General features: G+C 35.3%; 1 protein-coding gene across 1 annotated transcript; it reads right to left on the bottom strand.

Moving 5' to 3' along the window:
• Positions 1-15,457: 15,457 nt before the first annotated feature.
• On the bottom strand, positions 15,458-19,888 carry LOC133818443 (GDSL esterase/lipase At2g42990-like). The gene is made up of 3 exons (XM_062251313.1): positions 19,429-19,888; positions 18,804-19,296; positions 15,458-15,818 (listed from the first exon to the last, which is right to left on the bottom strand). The coding sequence occupies exons 1-3, from the start codon at positions 19,819-19,821 to the stop codon at positions 15,622-15,624; spliced, it is 1,083 nt and encodes a 360-aa protein (XP_062107297.1). The 5' UTR covers positions 19,822-19,888; the 3' UTR covers positions 15,458-15,621.
• Positions 19,889-20,409: the final 521 nt, after the last annotated feature.

The raw sequence follows: 20,409 nt of genomic DNA, 5'->3' as shown, positions 1-20,409 counted from the left end.
GAGCATTCTAGAAATCTTGCCCCATAGATACATAACTTGGAGTTGCGGTTCTGACTAATCGACTCGGTTTGGATCGGTTATTCATGTGGGACTTATGAGACCCACTCTGCCTTTTTCCAACATCAACATCGGTTGCCAGAGGGGGTAACCAAGCCAAAACCTCCTTAATCTGCCTGTTTGCCTTAGCGAGATGGTACTTGAACTGCATGTTTTCCAACTCGAAAGCAATTAGGTAGTCTGGATTTCGATTTGGCGACAATGACACCAAACTCCCGGTGTCGCCTTGTCCCACCATTTTTTCTCTCGGATGTTGCTGAATCTTAGGTCCACGTTCGTCCGGAATAACGGTATGATGGGCCTCCTGCCCACCAGGCTATTCCATCTCATTACCATGCATTGAGCGAGTGAGCACCATGATGAGAATCGACTGGGATTTTGATGAAGCACTAATTTGCTCTCAATGAAAGCACTAAACTGTTGACGCGGTTTTTCGCCAACAGTGTGTTAAGAAATGATAAGGGCAGATTAGTGCTTAATGATAAATTGTAATGGAAAATAATCAAAATTCACTCAAAAACACAGAACTTTTACATGGTTCAGTGGTTAAAATCGCCCTAGTCCATGAGTCAATATTATTGTTTTTTTTCTCTCTATTTTGGCAGAGTTCGGTATTATCGCCTTCTCCCTTTCCTGTCCAATATTCCCAGTTTTTATAGGGGAATTTCATGGACAGGTTTGGGTAACCACGTGAGTCAATCACGCATTTACATAATGTCTACATTCCATACAAATAATTCCCATTTATATTGGGATATGATTTGATCACAAAGTAAATATATCTTGTTATCTTGGATAATAAATATGATAACCTGGTCATGAATAAGCATATTAGCAAATCCCGAATCTCTGGGGATCATTTAGTATGTTGTATAAGTTATATCAGAATCACCCGAGCTGCGTATCTTCCACGGGCTTGTGTTCTGACAACTATCCGACCCCGAGCTAGCGCTTTAATGACTTATCTTATTCGTAGTTTGTTGTAAAGTCAAGATGCATAACACCAGGTCTGATCATTACGAACCTCGAGCTGTCCATCTAAATAATAATAAAATATTCTACTTGATTACTTTTCCACGTATTTGTCTGCCAGTTGTACCTGAGCTGAGCAAATGAACTCGTGGTAAGATTAGGGTACAACATAATATAATTTCAAAAATTATATAATAATTAATTATTAGTTATTTTTTTTAATTACAACAAATTTTCAATTAATTAATTAATCATTATTATCACATAATTGAATATTTGGCCCGAGAAACAAATTTCTTCTTAAATATGTCTTTTAACCATTTTTCCCATTATATCAACTCTTGCCTTGAATAATGTTGATTGAGCCGCTGTGGGGACCTATGGACCTATAATTCCAAACTCCAATAAATTTGAAATCATTAATTAAACTCTTTAATTAAATAATCTTAATTTATTAATCTCATGATTACTCTACTATAAATATGAGATTGCACTCTTGTAATTATATACATTTCATTTACTGAGTACTTTATAATAATAAAACGTCCATTAATATAATCAGTACATACAAATTAACCCTCTAATAATGGTTCATAATTAATCAGGAATAAAATTACCATTTTACCCTTTTAATTATATATTGTTTCCTTAAGTACTATTGACTTTACTAGTGAAGGTTAATTCATAACTAAATTATGAATTTGAGCTCAATAACATTTCAGTCCCGAAAGTCAACCCTTAAGAGAACCATTATTCAATCTCTTACAAGAAGGTATAGATTTCATATCTATATGCTATGTCCCCAGCCATTTACATTAATGAGTTCCCAAAACAAAAGTTTCTAGCCTGATCACTCTAACAGACCCTAATGAGTGAATCAAAGAACTCATATAACATAAACAGGAGTTCATAGTAACTTCAGAATTAAGATCTATTTGTATATGATCATCAGTTGATATATTTAATTAATACTTCGAAACGATATTTAACTAAGTATTAATAAACATATCTGGTCCAGTTCTATATATTCTCTAATATGTAAGGTACCTCCACTAAAGTGTCCTACTACACTAGTAATACGGATCTAGATCACATGTATTCACAATACTAGTGGACAGTAATTGTAGTAATTAATCTAAAGATTCCATAACTTCATTTAACTGCGAACTATTCAAGTTCATTTATCTCAAACATAATTCTCCGCTACCAATACGTGGTTGAGATCACATTTATGAACTTAGGAATTTTTCTGATATTTACATAATATTATCACAGAATAATATAGTCCATAAAATATATGCTTAAAAAATTCAATTTATTTATTTATTTCTTAAAACAATGTCTACTACATATGCTTTCAGGGCACAATTTCCAACATATACAACATCTCATATGGTGCCCTTCCAAAACTGGATAACCCCATTTGATTTACCATCGATCTGAGAATAATAATATGTACTGAACTCCAACTGTATACTCATCGCCTTCTACAACCTTCCTTAGAACTTGGAAGTAAATGCAGGGTCTCTATCCATCAGGGTAGACCTCAAAGTTCCAAGAAGGTGTACTATCTCTCTTTCATAGAGAGATTTGCATACTGGTCAACTGTATTATGTATCCTTACTGATAAAAGCAAGCTGGATTTGTATACTGGTCCATAATCACCCGAACTGGATCATGCTGGCCCACTATCCTGGGCAGCCCCACCGCGAAATCCATCGCGATGCTCTCTTACTTCCACTATAAAATGTACAAAGGTTGTATTGGTCTTATTGATTTTTGATACTCTGTCTTGACCTACTAACAGGTTAGGCACTTTGCCACGTATTCAATTACGTCCCTCTCCATCCCAGGCTACCAATATAAAACTTTCGCATCCTGGTACATCTTAATGGTGCTTGGATTAAAAGAATAAGGGGTGATATGAGATTCATCTAGAACCTCCCATTTAATCTCAGTGTCCATCGGAATACTAATCAGATCCTTATACCTCAATAAACTCATGTCTGGCACTGCATAGTCCTTAGCTAATCCATCTAAGACATTCCCCTCAATCCTTCCCATTTGTGGGTCACTCAACTGTTTTTCCTTTAATCCTCTCTAAAAGAGTAAACTGAAGCGTAATATTGGCTAACTAGCCCACCAGTAACTCTTCTCCAGTTCTGGTCATATCCTTCAGCTAACATGATGCATAGGCAATCACCCTTTCCTGTCAATGAGGTAACAATCCTCGAGAACTCTTCCACAAAACATTTATAATATCATGCCCGTCCAAGAAAGCTGCTGACCTATAAGGCGTTCCTTGGCCTTGGACAATCTCTGACTGAGGTTATACCACAATGCTGTCGATCAAGATGATCACAATCCAATTCAAATATTCTTTGAACACCCTATTCATCAGGTCCATCAAAATAACTAGGTTATTAATCAAATCCACAAGATATAACTCAGCACTCCTAGTGCCCATAACTGATACAAAAGATAGTCTTCTGCTTACCCTTCTCCTTGATCTTTAGCTGGTAATAACCAAATTGAAGATCCACCTTAAAGAATACCATCTTACTCAAAAACTAAACACTTGGTTCTTGCAGCTCTGTTGAAGCCGCTCAATACAGTGTTCTAGACCTGGTTCCTTCCTTGGCACCAACCTAATCACCATTCTCCCTCTTTATGTAAAGGTAACCCTGACAAATCCCTTGGAACACATCCAAAAACTCATAGACTAATCGAGTCTGTCCTGGTCCCACTGGCACAACCTGAGTGGTATCCACCATACTGGCTAAGAGTCCTATGCATCCTCCTGTAATGGGTCTCTAGCTTTAAGTACATATGCCATAAGCATATGGGGCCCATGCATAGTGCCAACAAATACAAGGGTTTCTCATCCTCAAGCCCAAGAGTTACCATCCTTCCCTTGTGTTTACCCAAAATGGCTGCAGATGACGTGGCAGGAATTTTGTACACGAGGGTAACACGTGTCAGCGTCATTAAGAAGGGGTGTTGTTCGTGTCTCGACTAGCTCCTCGATGCTTCATCAAAGCTTAGCTATTAGATACGACCAGGCTGGTCGTATGATTTGGTTTATTTCCTTTAACGGTCATAATCTTGTAAATACTATGTTGATTATTTCCCCTTTATTACCTTGATATGCGGATATTAAGGAGATTTAAGGGCCATTGTCCCATGTAAGCCACCTTGAACCTATAAATATACATGAAATAGCTCAAGGAGGGGACTTTTGATCTTTGAATCTTTTTCCTGAATATTGAGTGAGATAGCTATAGTGCGATTAGCCATCATTTTATTGTAATTCTCCCAAGGTTTGTGAAACTCAAGAACCCTAGTTCTTTGATCACGGCGTTGGGATTCAATATTAATAATAGCACTAAGTGGACATAGGTCATTATAATTCTTTGGGGCCGAACCACTATAAATCGTTGGTGCTTTCTTCTTTTCCATTAGATTGAATTCGTAATTGTCGTCTCATTTCCTGTCGTATATTTGACTCCGTGTCGTTGGCCAAATCGAGGGTCAACACCTTGCAATCTATCATTGCCCCAAACTCGGCTAACCAATCCATATCCAAGATCATCTCGAAGTCAGTCATAACAAACTCTATTAAATCAACTGATGAGTCCTTTCCACAATAATCTAACTCGCCACTTAAAATTACCAATAGAGTATCACCTTCTCATCACAACATAACCATGTAATCTGCATATCAAGTCTAGGCCTCTCTAGATGCAACAATGCAAAGAACAACATGACACCAATACTAATTAACAAATTACAAGAATCAAAACTAAAAATTGATCTGCCACAACTGAGGAACCAGCCCCAGTCTCAGTCTCTGTCTCAGATTTTGACTGTGTCAGAGTGAACACTCGAGCTGGGGTCGAGTTGTTCGCCCCCTTTTGCTCATCCTTCATTCGCTCTAGGAAATCCCTCTTGAGGTGCCCAACCATCCCACATAAGAAACATATCTTTACTCGGCATTCTCCCAGATGGTGCCTCTTACACCGAGTGCATTTTGGGTAGACTTTCCAATCCTCGTCCTTGCCTGATCCAATAAATGGAGGTATCATTGTCTGAGCTCCACGCTCTCCGACACTCTCCTTCCCATTCTCATTTCCTGTGTTCTCAACAACAAGAGCCTTCCCTACCACCTGAGTGTAGGTAGAAATTTAATGTACTTGGGTGACTCTAACTCCCAAGTACATTGTTCTTTCTATCCTGGGATTGAATCCCTGGATAAATTGTTCTTTCTGAGCCACATCTGTTGGTACCATATAAAAAGCAAACTTGGCCAACCCATAAAATTTGTTAACATACTCGGTTACTATTGCATTTCTCTTAATCAGGTTCAAAAACTCATTTGTCTTAGCAATATTGATTGTATCACAGTAATATCTTTCATTAAACAACTGCCTAAATTCTTTCTAGTTCATCGCAGTTGTATATCGTGTGTGGGATATTACTTTCCACCATGTTCGTGCATCTTCCCGTAATACATATGTAGCACAAATCACCTTATCGTGACCTACCACTCCCATACTGTCGAGGATGGAGCTGATCATGCCCATTCATTGCTCAGCTCTGAATGGATCTAGGCCTCCCTCAAAAACTGGAGCATAATAGTCCTGGAATCTTCCACAAAGAAATTCCCACTTGGTGCCACTACTGACATAGCAAAGAAAGAGGTGTTCCCTGACAGAACCTGTTGTTGTTTAATACCTGATCTCTTCCTCTTGCCTTTGCAATCTTAATTGCATATCTATAAACACCTGCTACAAATTTTGAGGGGCAGGTGAAGGGTTCAAGCCCTGACTGTAATTCTCAGCCTCGGTATAACCACCACCGGGCCTCATTAACTATCTTGGGTACATAACCTCTGATTAGTCTACAATCAATAACTTTATCCATTAAGCATGATAAGCACATTCAAAATCCTTCTCCCATAGGAACAATCACACAACACGACATTCATATGCCACTACAGTACCAAACTACATTCCCACAACATTCATGCATCAATCCATAACCCTTGCTCTTCCAACATACATACCATGCTCTCAACTCCTGCATGTAAATAACACATTCATATACTCAATGAGCAAGTAATCACATAATCATATCAATAGTCAAGGGTTAGGCGCTATCAGAATCTCATGCTTCCTAATAAGGTATGCAGATAAAGCATTTATATCATATTTAAGCGGTTAAGCACATAGTCACATAAATAGTTACCATACCTTGAGTGGAGCTTGACTTTAGTGACAAGTGTACTTGCCCAGCATGTCTACAGGAACCCTTAACCTTGACTCTCTCTAATAACAAGTTGTAATGCCCTACTACCCAAGGACAGTTACACTTTGTATTTTAAATAGTGCTAAACTCGTTAAGCGAATCATTTGGTCATAATTGTGTAACTAAATGTGATTAACAGTTTAGAGTTAAAAATTTTGGTCAAGGATACAAACGTTTCACTAAAACGTTTACTGTATACATTGGGATCCCAAAATACATTTAAAAGGTTAATTACAATAAAAGATTTACAACCAGCCGACCTAAGCAACAAAATAGGGATTCACCCTAGTTCCTCTTTAAACCTCGACCGTGGTGGTCGAGCAGCCGCATATATACACATCGCCACCTAAGCTCTCCAACTCAAGGATGGTCCAGCTTTCTTTTATCTTTACCTGCACCACATAGCACCCGTGAGCCGAGGCTCAGCAAGAAAACTCAAACATGCTCATAAGCATTTAATAACATGTCACCAAATCATAATAAGCATGTCTAGCAGTAATAACCATACCCATGCATGCAGGCAAGTACAAATAAATTATTATGGGATGATGCACCCTTAATAAATTACTATTAAATCATTATGGAGTCCCACGCCCTGAATAGATGACTGGGGTCCTGTGCCCTGAATAAATGACTGGGGTCCTATGTCCAGAATAAATTATTGGGGTCATGTGCCTTGAATAAATGATTGTTAGGTCATCCTGGGGTCCTGTGTCCTGAATAAATGACTATTAAGACGTCTTGGGGTCTTGGGCCCTGAATAGATGACTAATACATCTTGGGGTGCTGTGCCCTAAGCAAAGTGACCATCAAATCACCTGAGCCTTTTATCCCTGACTCTTAGTAACTAGCCAAGCGCTTTAGTTTTCTTCGACCAATAGGTCGGTCGAGCATATAATGCTCCTATTGATTAGATCTAATCATACCAACCATCGTTCAATGTGCTATTGCCGCTCTTGACTCATAAGTTAATTCCATACGACCAGCGCTCAATACTATTGCCGATCATGACTGATAAGTCAGAGCTTCACGACCATCACTAAACACCATTGTCATTTCTGAATAATAAGCCAGTGCATTACTTAGATAAACAATGTATTCCAGCATTCATAATACAACATATATCCAAATATATAGCACTCGACATGATTCATCAATAATAACAAGCATAATTATGATCATGCACATTTAAAAAGACTCAGTCTCTGATTAGTTCAATATTCAACATTCATGCCATGCCATAATCACATGTATCACATGCCTCACATACTGGGTGCAGTTTTCTTACCTTTGGTCCAAGCACAGGTTACCAATAAACAACCCTTGAGCACGATCCTAATTCTGAAACCCTAGCAATCACCTAGTCACAACCATAATATAGAATCCCATAAAAAAAAGAGTAAATAAAGACTTCCGGACCGAATCCTAGTCTCCAGGACATCGAAACATACCAAACCGGGTCCAAACCGGGTAGTAGGATCGATCCCGAGCCCTTAGAATTAATTTCCGACGACTAAAATCCAAACCTGGCCAAAAATACACAGACAGGCCATGACTTGGCCCTGGGGTTGCGACACGCCTCCCTGACAAAGAGCCCTCTGCCTGGGCTCCAGGGCGATGGCCGCGACTTGGCCCTTTAGAGTCGCGGTGCGCCCCCCAGACAGAACCCTCCTGATTCTGGGTTCACACAGGTCGCGACTTGCTAGAACAAGGTCGCGACCCAACCTCGAACCCAACCATTTTCTACGTTTTCTCCCATTTAAAATCCTCCAAAGACTTATCCAAACATATTCAAATCCCAAAAACAAAGTTCCCAAACATCCTATTTCTCAAAACCATTAAAACCCAAGTCCCAATTAAGTAAAAAAAAACTCCTCAAAACGTAAAATCCAATTAAGGCTTAGAAACTTGAAAAATAAAATCTTAAAACTTGGATTACCTTTGATTGAATCATTTCCAAATTAAATCCTCAGGCTAATAAGCTTCTAATCTTCCCTAGAGTTGCTATGACTCGATCCTTGCTTGAATCTGAGTCCTAAAATTTGAGTTCCTTCGAAAATGCGAAGGACGTCAGAAAGAGAAGGGGGGGAGAGAGAGAACGTACTGAACGTTTGTTTTATGTTTCTGACAGGTTACTTTGAGCTTAAGTAACCTCAAGCAAATCCTAATGCTCGGGGTCCCAAAAACGCCCCCCGGGGTAAAATCACTACAACAAATTTGATATACAATGACTCCCTACAATGTCTTGCACCATTGGTGAAGACATTAAAACTTATCAGGGGTTTTAAATGTCTAGTGGTGTAAGACATTGAAAGTTTATATTAATGGCTACAATTCGAAGACATTAAAAATGGTGGAAGACGTTGGAAATAGGCTGGGGAAGTGTTCATGGGTACATCCAACGTCTCCCAGTGGGAGACGTTGGATGTATAGGGGAGCACATCCAACGTCTCCCACTGGGAGACGTGGGACACGTGGCACGTCTCCCAGTGGGAGATGTTGGATGTACAGGGGAGTACATCCAACGTCTCCCACTAGGAGACGTGCCACGTGTCCCACGTCTCCCAGTGGGAGACGTTGGATGTGCTCCCTTTATATTACTCAAATTTCAGCTTTGTCTTCCTCACATTACACGAACCCGAGAGCAAAACCAGAGGAGAGAAACCGAATTGGGGCTGCGTTTTTAGGGTTCTAAGGTAAGTTTTTTTTTTTAATTTTCTTGGTTTTTAGTTAATTATTTTGCAAATAAATCATAGGTTTTGCATTAGGATGAGTAATATACATGATTTTGTGTTAGTTTTACATTTTTATGCATTTTTTTATATACATTGTAGGATTTTGTGGTTTTTTCATGGAAGTTTTTTAGGGATTTATGATTTTTTAGTTTTTTTTTAATTTAACCTATCACATTGTATAGATTTCATTAGAGTATATATGTTCATGATTTTTTTAAATTTTTATCATTTTTTATTTCGAAATTTATATATATTTTTGTATATTTGAATTTTTTTTTTAAATTGTAACTATTATATATATAGTTATGTTAAAATAAATTTATTAAATATAAATATATGAAAATTTTTATGTTTTTGTTGATTATTAAGTTTTTAGGTTATGAAATTTTATATTGATTTTTTGTTGAGGTTATAATTAGTGGCACATTGGGATTTTTTTTTATTTGTTTACCAATATCATTTACTATTATTAGATATTTAGTGATATTTTTTTAGTAATGTTTAACATATTAATTAATTTAATTTCATAGGTTGTGATTTTTGTAGTGAGATTTTAGAGAGTATTTTGCATCAAAATTCCTATATTAATCACACATTTGAGGTAATTAAGTTTCTAAAATTACAATAATACATTATATATTGCTAGATATTTAGTGATGTTTTATTTATTATTTATTAATTTAAGTAATTTTACTAGCTTTTGGATTATTGACTGCAAGAGGTACATATATATTCTCTTACTTCTACTTTTAATATTATTAAACAAATGTTAGAGGAGTTTGAATATCTTAAATATTCATCCATAGTGAAGTAGGTTATGAGATTAAAATTGTGTGCTGCGATGATAACGGAAGGTTGAGAACTTGTGTGTTTTAGTGAAGTAGGTTCTGAGAAATTTGGTTGTGTGCTGCGGAGCTATAAGGAAGAAACTTATTGTATGCTGTTTGAATTGTTTGTTTTGCTATTCACATGCAGATGGTTAGGTTACTATTATAGGGGAAATGCTGCTCGATTTTATCTAGGATACTAAATAATTAGTTTAATATAGACATCCTATAAGGAAGAAACTTATTTTATGTTGTTTGAATTGTTTGTTTTGTTATACACATGCAGATGGTTAGGTCACTATTATAGGGGAAATGCTGCCCGATTTTATCTAGGATAATAAAAAATTAGTTTTATATAGACATACAACTTTATCACGTGCTTATTTAGTGTTGTTTCTTTTCTTTTCCATAGACATAGGAGAGTATATGGATAAACAGTGGATGTCAGCGAATAGGTTATCTGCGGAATATAGGAACGGGGTCGATTTGTTCTTAAGGTTTTGTTCGGAAAATGTGAAAGACCCAAATTTTACTTATTGTCCATGTCTTAAGTGTGGAAATGTTAAAAAGATGGATCTTAAAAAGATTAAAGAACACTTATATTTCAATGGGATCGACAAGAGTTACACAATTTGGTATTACCTTGGGGAGATAGCTCCGATTGCTCCAACTCTGCCAAGTAGACCAAAAGGAGTGAGGAGGAATATAGTGGAGGAGAACTGGGATCCATTAGATGAAATGATTGACGACGCACATTATGGATCAGGAGTAGACCAAAATAAGTTTGAGACACTCCTTAATGATGCCGAGAAACCAATTTACCCTGGTTGTACAAGATTTACAAAATTATCTGCGCTTCTTAGGTTGTACAATCTAAAAGCTAAACATGGCTGGAGTGATAAAAGCATTACTGAATTATTTGGTTTTTTGAAGGAGTTATTGCCTGAAGATAATGAAATTCCAATTTCATTTTATGAGGCAAAGAAGACGTTATGCTCATTAGGCATGCAGTACGAAAAAATTCATGCATGTCCTAATGATTGCATATTATATCGAAATAGTTTTGCAGACACAAAATCGTGTCCTACTTGTGGTGAGTCACAATGGCAAAAGAAAAGAAATGGTGACGATGTCAAGGAAGGAGTACCTGCCAAAGTTTTGTGGTACCTTCCGCCAATTCCTCGTTTCATCCGATTGTTTAGAAATGCCGAACATGCTAAAAGTTTGTCGTGACATGCTAATGAAAGAATAAAGGATGGTAAATTAAGATATCCAGCTGACACCCTTGCTTGGAAGAGAGTTGATTTGAAGTGGCCTTCTTTTGGAAATGAATCTCGTAATATTCGTCTAGGTCTTTCGACTGACGGGTTTAATCCACACGCATCCCTTAGCAGTAAGTATAGTTGTTGGCCTGTTATGCTTGTTATTTACAATCTACCCCCATGGTTGTGTATGAAGAGAAAGTTTACGATTATGACCTTGTTGATATCAGGACCTAAACAACCTGGTAATGATATTGACGTCTATCTAGCTCCTCTTATAGATGACTTGAAAACTTTGTGGGATGAAGGGGTTAAGGTTTATGATGCGTATAGGCAGGAAGAATTTAATCTTAGAGCGGTCTTATTGTGGACAATTAATGACTTTCCTGCTTATGGAAATTTATCTGGGTTTAGTGTGAAAGGATATAAAGCTTGCCCCGTTTGTCAAGAAAAAACATGTTTTGAATACTTGAAACACTCTCGGAAAATATGTTATATGGGACATAGGAAGTTCTTGTCTAATACTCATAAACTTCGGAGTTGGAAGAAGGCATTCAATGGTAAACAAGAGTTTGAGGAGGCTCCTGAGCCATTGAATGGGATCCAAGTACTTGAGAAGATGTCTAAAATTGTGTTCAAGTTAGGGAAGCCCAAAGTTCATACACCTACAAAGATGAAACGTAGTCACAAGGCCAAGGTTGTGGAGGAGCCAAAAGGGTGTTATAAAAAGAATTTTTTTTTCTTCGAACTTGAATATTGGCCTTTCTTACTTATACGTCATAATTTAGATGTTATGCACATAGAGAAAAATGTATGTGATAGTTTGATTGGCACTTTGTTGAATATTCCTGGGAAAACTAAGGATGGAATTAAGGCTAGACAAGACTTGGTTACAATGGGTATAAGATATGAATTAACTCCAAAACCAGATAAGAGACGAACATATTTACCTCCTGCAGCTTACACTCTTACTAAAGAGGAAAGAATGGAAATTTGCAGATGTTTGTTTAATATAAAAGTTCCAGACGGATATTCCTCAAATATAAGGTCATTGGTAGACATGAAAAGTTGTATTCTGACTGGCATGAAATCTCACGATTGTCATATTCTAATGCAACATTTGCTACCAGTGGCCATTCGATCTGTGTTGCCTAGGAGAGTTCGAGATGTAATCACAAGGCTATGCTTGTTTTTCAAGTCACTGTGTTGTAAGGTGATTTATCCGCTAAAGTTACCTAAGTTAAGAGATGAAATTGTTGAGGTATTGTGTGAGTTTGAGAAATATTTCCCGCCGGCATTTTTTGATATAATGATCCATTTGACAGTTCACTTGGTTAGAGAACTAAGATATTGTGGTCCAGTTTATTTAAGATGGATGTATCCATTTGAGCGATATATGAAGATTCTTAAGGGGTATGTTAGGAATAGAATTCGGCCGGAAGGATGCATCGTCGAATGCTATATTGCAGAAGAGGCAGTTGAATTTTTTTCTGATTACATGACTGGTGTACAGAAAATTGGGTTAAATGATGTTGAAAATGTTGAGATTCAGAGTCGTCGTGGTAGTGTTGTATGCACAGTAAGTCGAGATCTTCTAGATGAAGCGCATCGTCTTGTGTTGCAGAATATAAATGAAATTCAACCTCGAGAAAGAACCTCGAGAAAGAACAACCTCGAGAAAGAGCTCCATCGACACAACAACCTCGAGAAAGAAAACGACAACAAACTCCTCCAACACAATTGGCCCACACTCCATTGGAACGATTACAGAATATCGTATCTCATTGGGATGATGGCGAGTGTGTCAATCTAGGCATAGAGTCTGAAGTTTTTGATCAGGATATGTCTCACTGTTATATATTTAAGGATGACATACTTCAGTTTGCTCGAAAGGAGAAGATTGGACAAGCAATAGTCGTCAGCTACATGAGGTATATATCTCACAAATAAGTTTGTTCATTTAATTTTCTAATTTGATTTATTCATTTATATAACAATTTTTTATATTTTTGTATTAGGTTCATTTACAGATATGTGGTACAACAAGGTCGCCAAAATAAGTTTTTATCTGTCAATCCTAATATCGTCGCCACTCAAGGGAGTTCATTCCACGATCGTGTTCAGAATCTGTTCAGACGTTGCAATGATGTAAAATCAAAAGAACGAGTTATGATTGTCCCTTGGAACCATGGGTAAGTTTAAAAAGTTGCCATTTTTCTGACCCATATCAATACTTTCTTTGTTTAACATTTGAGCTATAATTTTTTTGTTTTTCTTATACAGTGAACATTGGATGTTGCTTATTTTGGCACCATATGCATATCATGTTTATTGTTGTGATCCGGTGAATTCATAGCTAAATAACCGTGAGGAGATTGTATCAGTGATCGTCAACACTTTCAATCTTTTTTTCTTTATGAATCTTCCTGATGTCGAGATCCCTGATACTCTACGCATTAAGCAACCTCAGGTAAGTAACTTCAGCAGACATTTTTGAACATATATAATAATTAAGTAGAATAATATGTATGCATTTTTTAAAAAGTTTCAATTTAATAATAAATCACTCATATTTTTAAATAATTTGTGTCCACACCAACCGGATGTTAAATAATTAGTGGCAAGTGGATACTACTTAATGAGGATGTTGAAGGATTTGATTGAACATGCGAGTCCCGGGCATTACTTGAGAACGGTATTATTAATTAAAATTTACAAATTTTTTTAACAATAAATGTAATGAAATAATTAATTAATATATTTTACTTTATATTTCTTGCAGCTAACAAGCACATCATATACAGATGCACAAATTGATGAGTTGCGACAAGAATGGGCGACATATATGTTGCCGATAATCCAAAGTTACCGACCTCGTTGATAGGTTTTTTTTTTTTTTTTTTACCTCTTTCTTCATACACAATGCAATATTTGTTCATTTTGAATATGTCTAACAAATATTGTATTTCTTGTATATGTCTAACAAATATATTTTTTTCTTTCAATTTAATTGATTATTAAATCAAAATAAATTTAGATTAAAATCATTTCAATTTAAATTAAAATAATTTTATTTTAATTAATTATTAAATAAAATTTAAATAATATTAATTATAAATTTATTTAATTTTTTTTTAAATATGAAAGACTTTCAATGTCTCCCATTGAGAGACGTGGGAAGTGACTCACCTCTCCCAATGGGAGATGTTGGATGTTTCCTAGGGACTTCCCACGTCTCCCTTTGGGAGAGGTGAGTCACTTCCCACGTCTCCCAATGGGAGACGTGGGATATATACCTACAATGACCCCAGCAACAACGTCTCCCCAATTGGGAGACATTGTAGACTTCCAATGTCTCCCAAATAAAGTCATAAAACTCTTATTTTCTTGTAGTGAATAGTCAAAATTTCAAGAATTCTCTCCTGATCTCACTAACTCTCAATATATCATCAAATAATCATTCCCATTACCAAATATCCTGGTAATGTGATAAATACCCAATATACAACTTGACTCACTCCGAGTCAAGTATAGGTCCCGTTGTGACATTTCCATTAGCTTACTTCCTAGGATCATCTCGTGCCGAGTAACCCAAACATATTCGCATAGTAATGTAGTACCACACACATACCACATATATGCCAAATATACTTATAACACGTCAAATTACGAAAATTACCCAATTAATCATAAATAAGCCCACATGCATATTTAATATACCAAAACAAGCATATCAAGTGATATTATAATATAACTCACATAATCGCATAATGATGCACATATATATATATATATCACATAATCACATAATTCCATAATTTGTCATCCTGGCCCCATAATTAAGGTCCTACGCCTTATTAGAAAATTTGGGACATTACAATATTGACTAAACACACATTTGTCACTCTGTAATTGGTCAATTTCATATTTATTTTTTTTAAATTAGAAAAATGAATTGAAAAGACATTTTAAATTAATACAAATTTAAAAAATACATATTTTGATAACTAAAATACCTAAATTACAGAGTGATACGTAGCTGGTGAGTTAACACTTAACAGCTTCAATAGAAGAGGTATTGAAAAAATTAATGTTTTAAAAACTTTAGGTATTTTTGCCGCAAAGAAAAATGATTAAGTGTTTATTTTTAATATATATTGAACATTGAGTATTTTTACAGTAAAAACAAAATATAAAGTATTTAACTGTAACAAGTGTAAAACATAAATATTTAGACAGCAAATATCCCTAAATTTAAAATAATATCATCTAAACAAAACTTACATGAGGAAAATACTTAATTAAAAAATGTTTCTTATTGCTACATTGAAATAAGAAAATGCTCACACATGTATAATTTAATTAATACTGATCCGTACAAACACACATATATATTGTATACAAATAACAACATGAAGAAAAAAAATATAAAATCTTTAATTATAATATTCTAGAAATAAATTAATTGAGAAACTTCTCTTTAAGAAGAGGAATTAAGTGAGTGGAGATAATATGATTAGTTTTCTCAGTAGGATGGAAAGCGTCCCAAAAAACGTACTTATTAGCGTCAGTGCACGTCAATGGACTTTTCTCACTGCATAGGTAACTCATCTCAAATGTCCCCGTTGAACAACATGCCACTCCCGCAACCTCAAATCCTGCCAATTATTATATCAATAAAATTAAAAGCAAAATTACTAGTTCTGCAACAAAATACAAGCAGATTTTATATATATATATATATAACAATTTTTGTACTGAGGCTTCACTTTAAGCCTTACTAGTAGGGTTGTCAGTATTTTTGACCTGTGAACAGTTTTCGGTGCGACTTTTTTTATGACTGTGTATATTGTAGCTATTTAGAGCATCCTGTAAATTTTCAGAAAATTCTGAATAATTTACCGTACCGAAAACTAGGTTCAAACATGTTATCCACGTGCATAAAAAAATTAGTCACGGGTGCAATAACATGTTTGAACCTAGTTTTCGGTACTGTAAACTATTCGAAATTTTCTGAAAATTTGCAAGATGCTCTAAATAGCTACAATATACACGGTCATAAAAAAAATCGTACCGAAAACTGTTCACGGATTGTAAACACTGAGAGCCCTACCAGTAAAGCTTAAAATGAAGCCCTATAAAAAAATTCCACTATATATTAATTAAAGAACACCTAATGTGATAACTAGCACAAAGTATACAAGTTTTTCAATTTCCCTTTTTCTTTTTTATATTCTAGAGAAACAAGTGGGTAACCCTAATTCTACACACTTTATCATCAATCAAAAACATGAAGAAAAAAAAGGTGGAGTCCACATTTAAATAAATATATATATATATATTTATATATAAACTTTTAGAATTGAAATTATTAAGAAAAAGTAATTAAAATATTCATATTAACATAACATAATATTTTCAAAATATATTTAAAAAGTTATAGTCTATTACTACATCAAACGTAAGAAAATATTAATTTAACTATCCTAATTAATTTGTTTCCATGTGTGTTTTGAAGTAATTGTGTAAATTACTACGCAATATAATTAATAGGGTGGTAATTACATAGCCTATAATTATATTCTATTTTAAAATATAAGGTATATCTAAGTAATAGTTATATATTAATTCCCAGTGTTATGTTTGACAAAAACATTTAGTAATTAAACAGTAAATAAAATATTATGTAATAATTATTAATTAAAATTGATAGTATTTAATAATTACATTCTATTCTCGTACGGTAACAAGAATTGAAAAATGTAATTTAGACACTTCTAATTGCATGAATTGCTGTGTAATTACTTAGTTAAACAAACGTATAGAATCTAGTACTTACCTTGAATCTTTCCAAACACACCCCTCTCTAAGAATCGCATGTCCATTTGTACTATTTTGAATCTATGGTTTTACTTCAATATGAATAATATAATAAGAGAAACTACAAATTTGCATTCAAACTTAACACACTTAATTATGTAAAATATTATATAAATCATTTTAACTACGGAAGTCTAAATTGTTGAAAATAATTAATGACATGTATATTAGCTATTTGATGTAACTGGAAAGTGACTGAAAAAACAAAAGTTGTGTGACTTTTAAATACAAATATTTCAATGTTCCTTGCAGCAGCAATTTCAATTAATAATCCAATTTAACTATATATATATGTTTTTGTAAAAAAGTGATCATAAACATAATATGAAGTGCTTAGTGTTTATATATATATATATATATATTGTATGGAAAATAATTTAATTTTTAAGAGGATGGCTAAGAGATACATCAGTGCTCAACACCTCAAGTAAGTGACATATTGTTATTAGTGCAATTTAATATCAGCTTCTATTTATTTGAATTTAATAAATATAATAGGGTATTGCTAACCAATTATAGAATGTTACCTTATACAATATTGGAGACATTAAATTGTCAAACAATAACACTCAATTTTTAAAATATGGTCATCATGTGAATTGACGACGTAGATTATAACAGTGCGACAGAGAAATTAAACAGGAAAAACGGTGATAGATAATGACAGTAGCCTAATTACTGAAATCTTAAATGTATAACTTAACTATATGCATAAATAAACGTGCAGGTGGATAGGTACATACGTGCATAAAGGTAGTTTCGACTCTTAAACGCTAAAGAAATAAATCTAAGCTACCACCCACCGACTCCTTTAATGCATATAATATCGCCACCACTGTTGGTGCCTGATTTTTATAATAATAATAATACGTACTTGCCAGTTGGATTTTTAATGACATGGTCGTACTTTTTCATATATGCTAGAAATAAAGTGGAAAATTATTTGTCGTTTGGTTGGAGAGAAAGTGAAAGGCAGCTGCTGTTGAGCATGGAGGAAATAATAGGACTCGTAGGGTCCCCCATATCTAATCCTGATCCTCGCTAATGCAAAAAATTAGAAACTTGAAACTAGAGAGAGATAGATCGAGATGGACATAAATATGTATACATGAAGCAAACATGTTTATTATTTCTTTTCATAATTCTTGAAATTGTTTGTACACCGTTTCATCAGGTACAAATTTTTTAATTAATGTTAATGGGTAACTCAGGAAATATAAAACCACTAAGACACACGTACGTGTACACGCACGTGTATATATAAAGAGTGATGAGAGAACTATACATGTTCATGTACGGAAACGCTATTCTACGTGTGCATTCTTCTAGACACAATGTAATCAAAATTGTATCCATGTTCACCCCATAGAGTGTTCTAATTAAAACATTGGCAATGGTGTAGTACATGTAAGTTAGTCAAATGTAGATCCAATAATGATCAAGAGCAATTGATTTTCTATTATAAATTTAACATAAGCAATGTACCAAATAAATTTCTTAAAGAACAAAATTTGAAATTACGCACAAATATAAATATGTATATGAGTAATAGTAGTGATGACGAGGTACACAATTCAAGTACAATTTGTGAGTGTTCTTAGAGTGTAAATTTTTATTGTTAATATTTACAAGTTTTCATTGAGTATAATTTTAGGTGTAATTAATGTGTCAGTGATCCTATAGTACCGCGATGTACATATATATATACTGTATATACATAAAAATATAATAGTATACATATATATATATGATGTTATACGTACCATAGGAAGCGGGCTTCTTAATCATCCCATACAAAAGATCATAAACACTTTCTGTGAATACCAGTATCATGCCAGGAAGCTCTTGATTGAGCTTTGTCGTCATACTCTTTAACTTGGCATTAAATTCGAGAGCTACCTTGTTTAATTTATCGTCGCACTTATTGTTGTCAAAAATATTCGTTGCTCTCTCCAAAGGCAAACAACCCATTGGAGGAAGCCCTGTAAGGGATATTTTCCTAGCTCCAAGGCTGTAAAGTTGCTTGAGAAACTTTTTAGCAATTCCAATAAGAAACTCCTGGTACTCGCCGATGGTGTACTCCAAACGCCGCCTGGGAAAGATGTAATAGTTCTCCAGAAAATCATTGGTTCCTAAGCTCACTAAGTAGACTGCTTGCCTCAATATTGTTCTTGCCCTCCGATGCCCCACATACGCTTTCAACTTGGTTTGATACTCCTTATAGTACTCAATTTCTTTCCATAGTGGTATCACATTCTGTCATATATTTTAAGTACAATTAAGTCACAAGATTGAAAGCAAAAAACATACAAGGGTACATTCATATTATGTTAAATAATTTTGACACGAACATTCAAGATATATGGCTATATATAGTAGAGTACTTACTAGTACGTCCGAGGTTGCAGTGTCGTAGCCAGTTCCAGCAGAAGCAAAGCAAACACCGATTGCAAAGTCTGTAATGTTGTACATTGGATCCAAGTAAGCCGGCACGCTAGGTCTCAGCCCGAAAGCCTCCGAGACATAGTCCGGTGGGATTCGGCCGTTGGAGAACCGCCCTGTTGGGCGGCCGCCTAAGAAATCACGGCCATAAGGATGAAAATTGCTCTTCAAAAGGGTCAAAATTTGATTGTTATTCCCCGCATCCACTGTTGAGTCTCCGAATACTATGACGGCGGGAACTTTCGCCGCCACGACAGAGTAGTTGTAGGAGTGCTGCTGCAATACTAGTAGTACTAGTCCAAAAAACACTAGCCATTTTGGAACGTGAACATGTTCCATGCTGTTATAGTTGCTCTATACTAAATGCTGTTTGGGGAACTAGAATTGTGTGTATGTGTGTGCGCGGGTATATTAATATATATATATATATATATTATATGTAGGTATTGACATTGTAACTTGCGATCGAATAGTGAAAAACAGAGCGAATTAATGGCAGTAATGAATGCCGTTTCTTTATTGTGGGGAAAGCAATTGGTTGGAGACTTAAATATTCCAAATCAAAATCTCAATTCATCATGCATACACACATATTAATCTTTCTAACCACTACTACAAAAAAAGGCAATTGTGTCAATCAAACACGTCAGTCAACGCAGTTGACTGACGCTGTTGACCAAGAATTAGCATTTGTAGCAGTTGGACACTGCCACAAATGAGGGCCCAATTGCGTCATAACGTACACTGACGCTGTTTAATGGGACCGTTTGTGTCAGTGGGAAATTGACGCAAACGGGAAGTTAACGGCGTCAGTGGCCCACTGACGCAACTGGGTCTCCCTTAATAAAACCCTTATCGTCCCAGCCGAGCTCCATTTCACTCAAACATAATTTCAGACCGTTTTCCTCCCAAACCAGCGGCGCCCAA

The sequence above is a fragment of the Humulus lupulus genome, chromosome 2, assembly GCF_963169125.1.
Source record: "Humulus lupulus chromosome 2, drHumLupu1.1, whole genome shotgun sequence".
In the NCBI taxonomy this organism is placed as follows: domain Eukaryota; kingdom Viridiplantae; phylum Streptophyta; class Magnoliopsida; order Rosales; family Cannabaceae; genus Humulus; species Humulus lupulus.
The sequence above is the reverse complement of the archived record's forward strand: the minus strand, read 5'-3'. Positions and strand labels throughout refer to the sequence as shown.

Excerpts from the sequence above, each read along its gene's own strand:
- LOC133818443 (XM_062251313.1), bottom strand. The coding sequence starts at position 19,821 with ATGGAACATGTTCACGTTCCAAAATGGCTAGTGTTTTTTGGACTAGTA. Across the intron at positions 19,297-19,428 it reads CTGCAACCTCGGACGTACTA|AATGTGATACCACTATGGAA; the intron begins GTAAGTACTCTA and ends AATATATGACAG. Across the intron at positions 15,819-18,803 it reads TAAGAAGCCCGCTTCCTATG|GATTTGAGGTTGCGGGAGTG; the intron begins GTACGTATAACA and ends AATAATTGGCAG.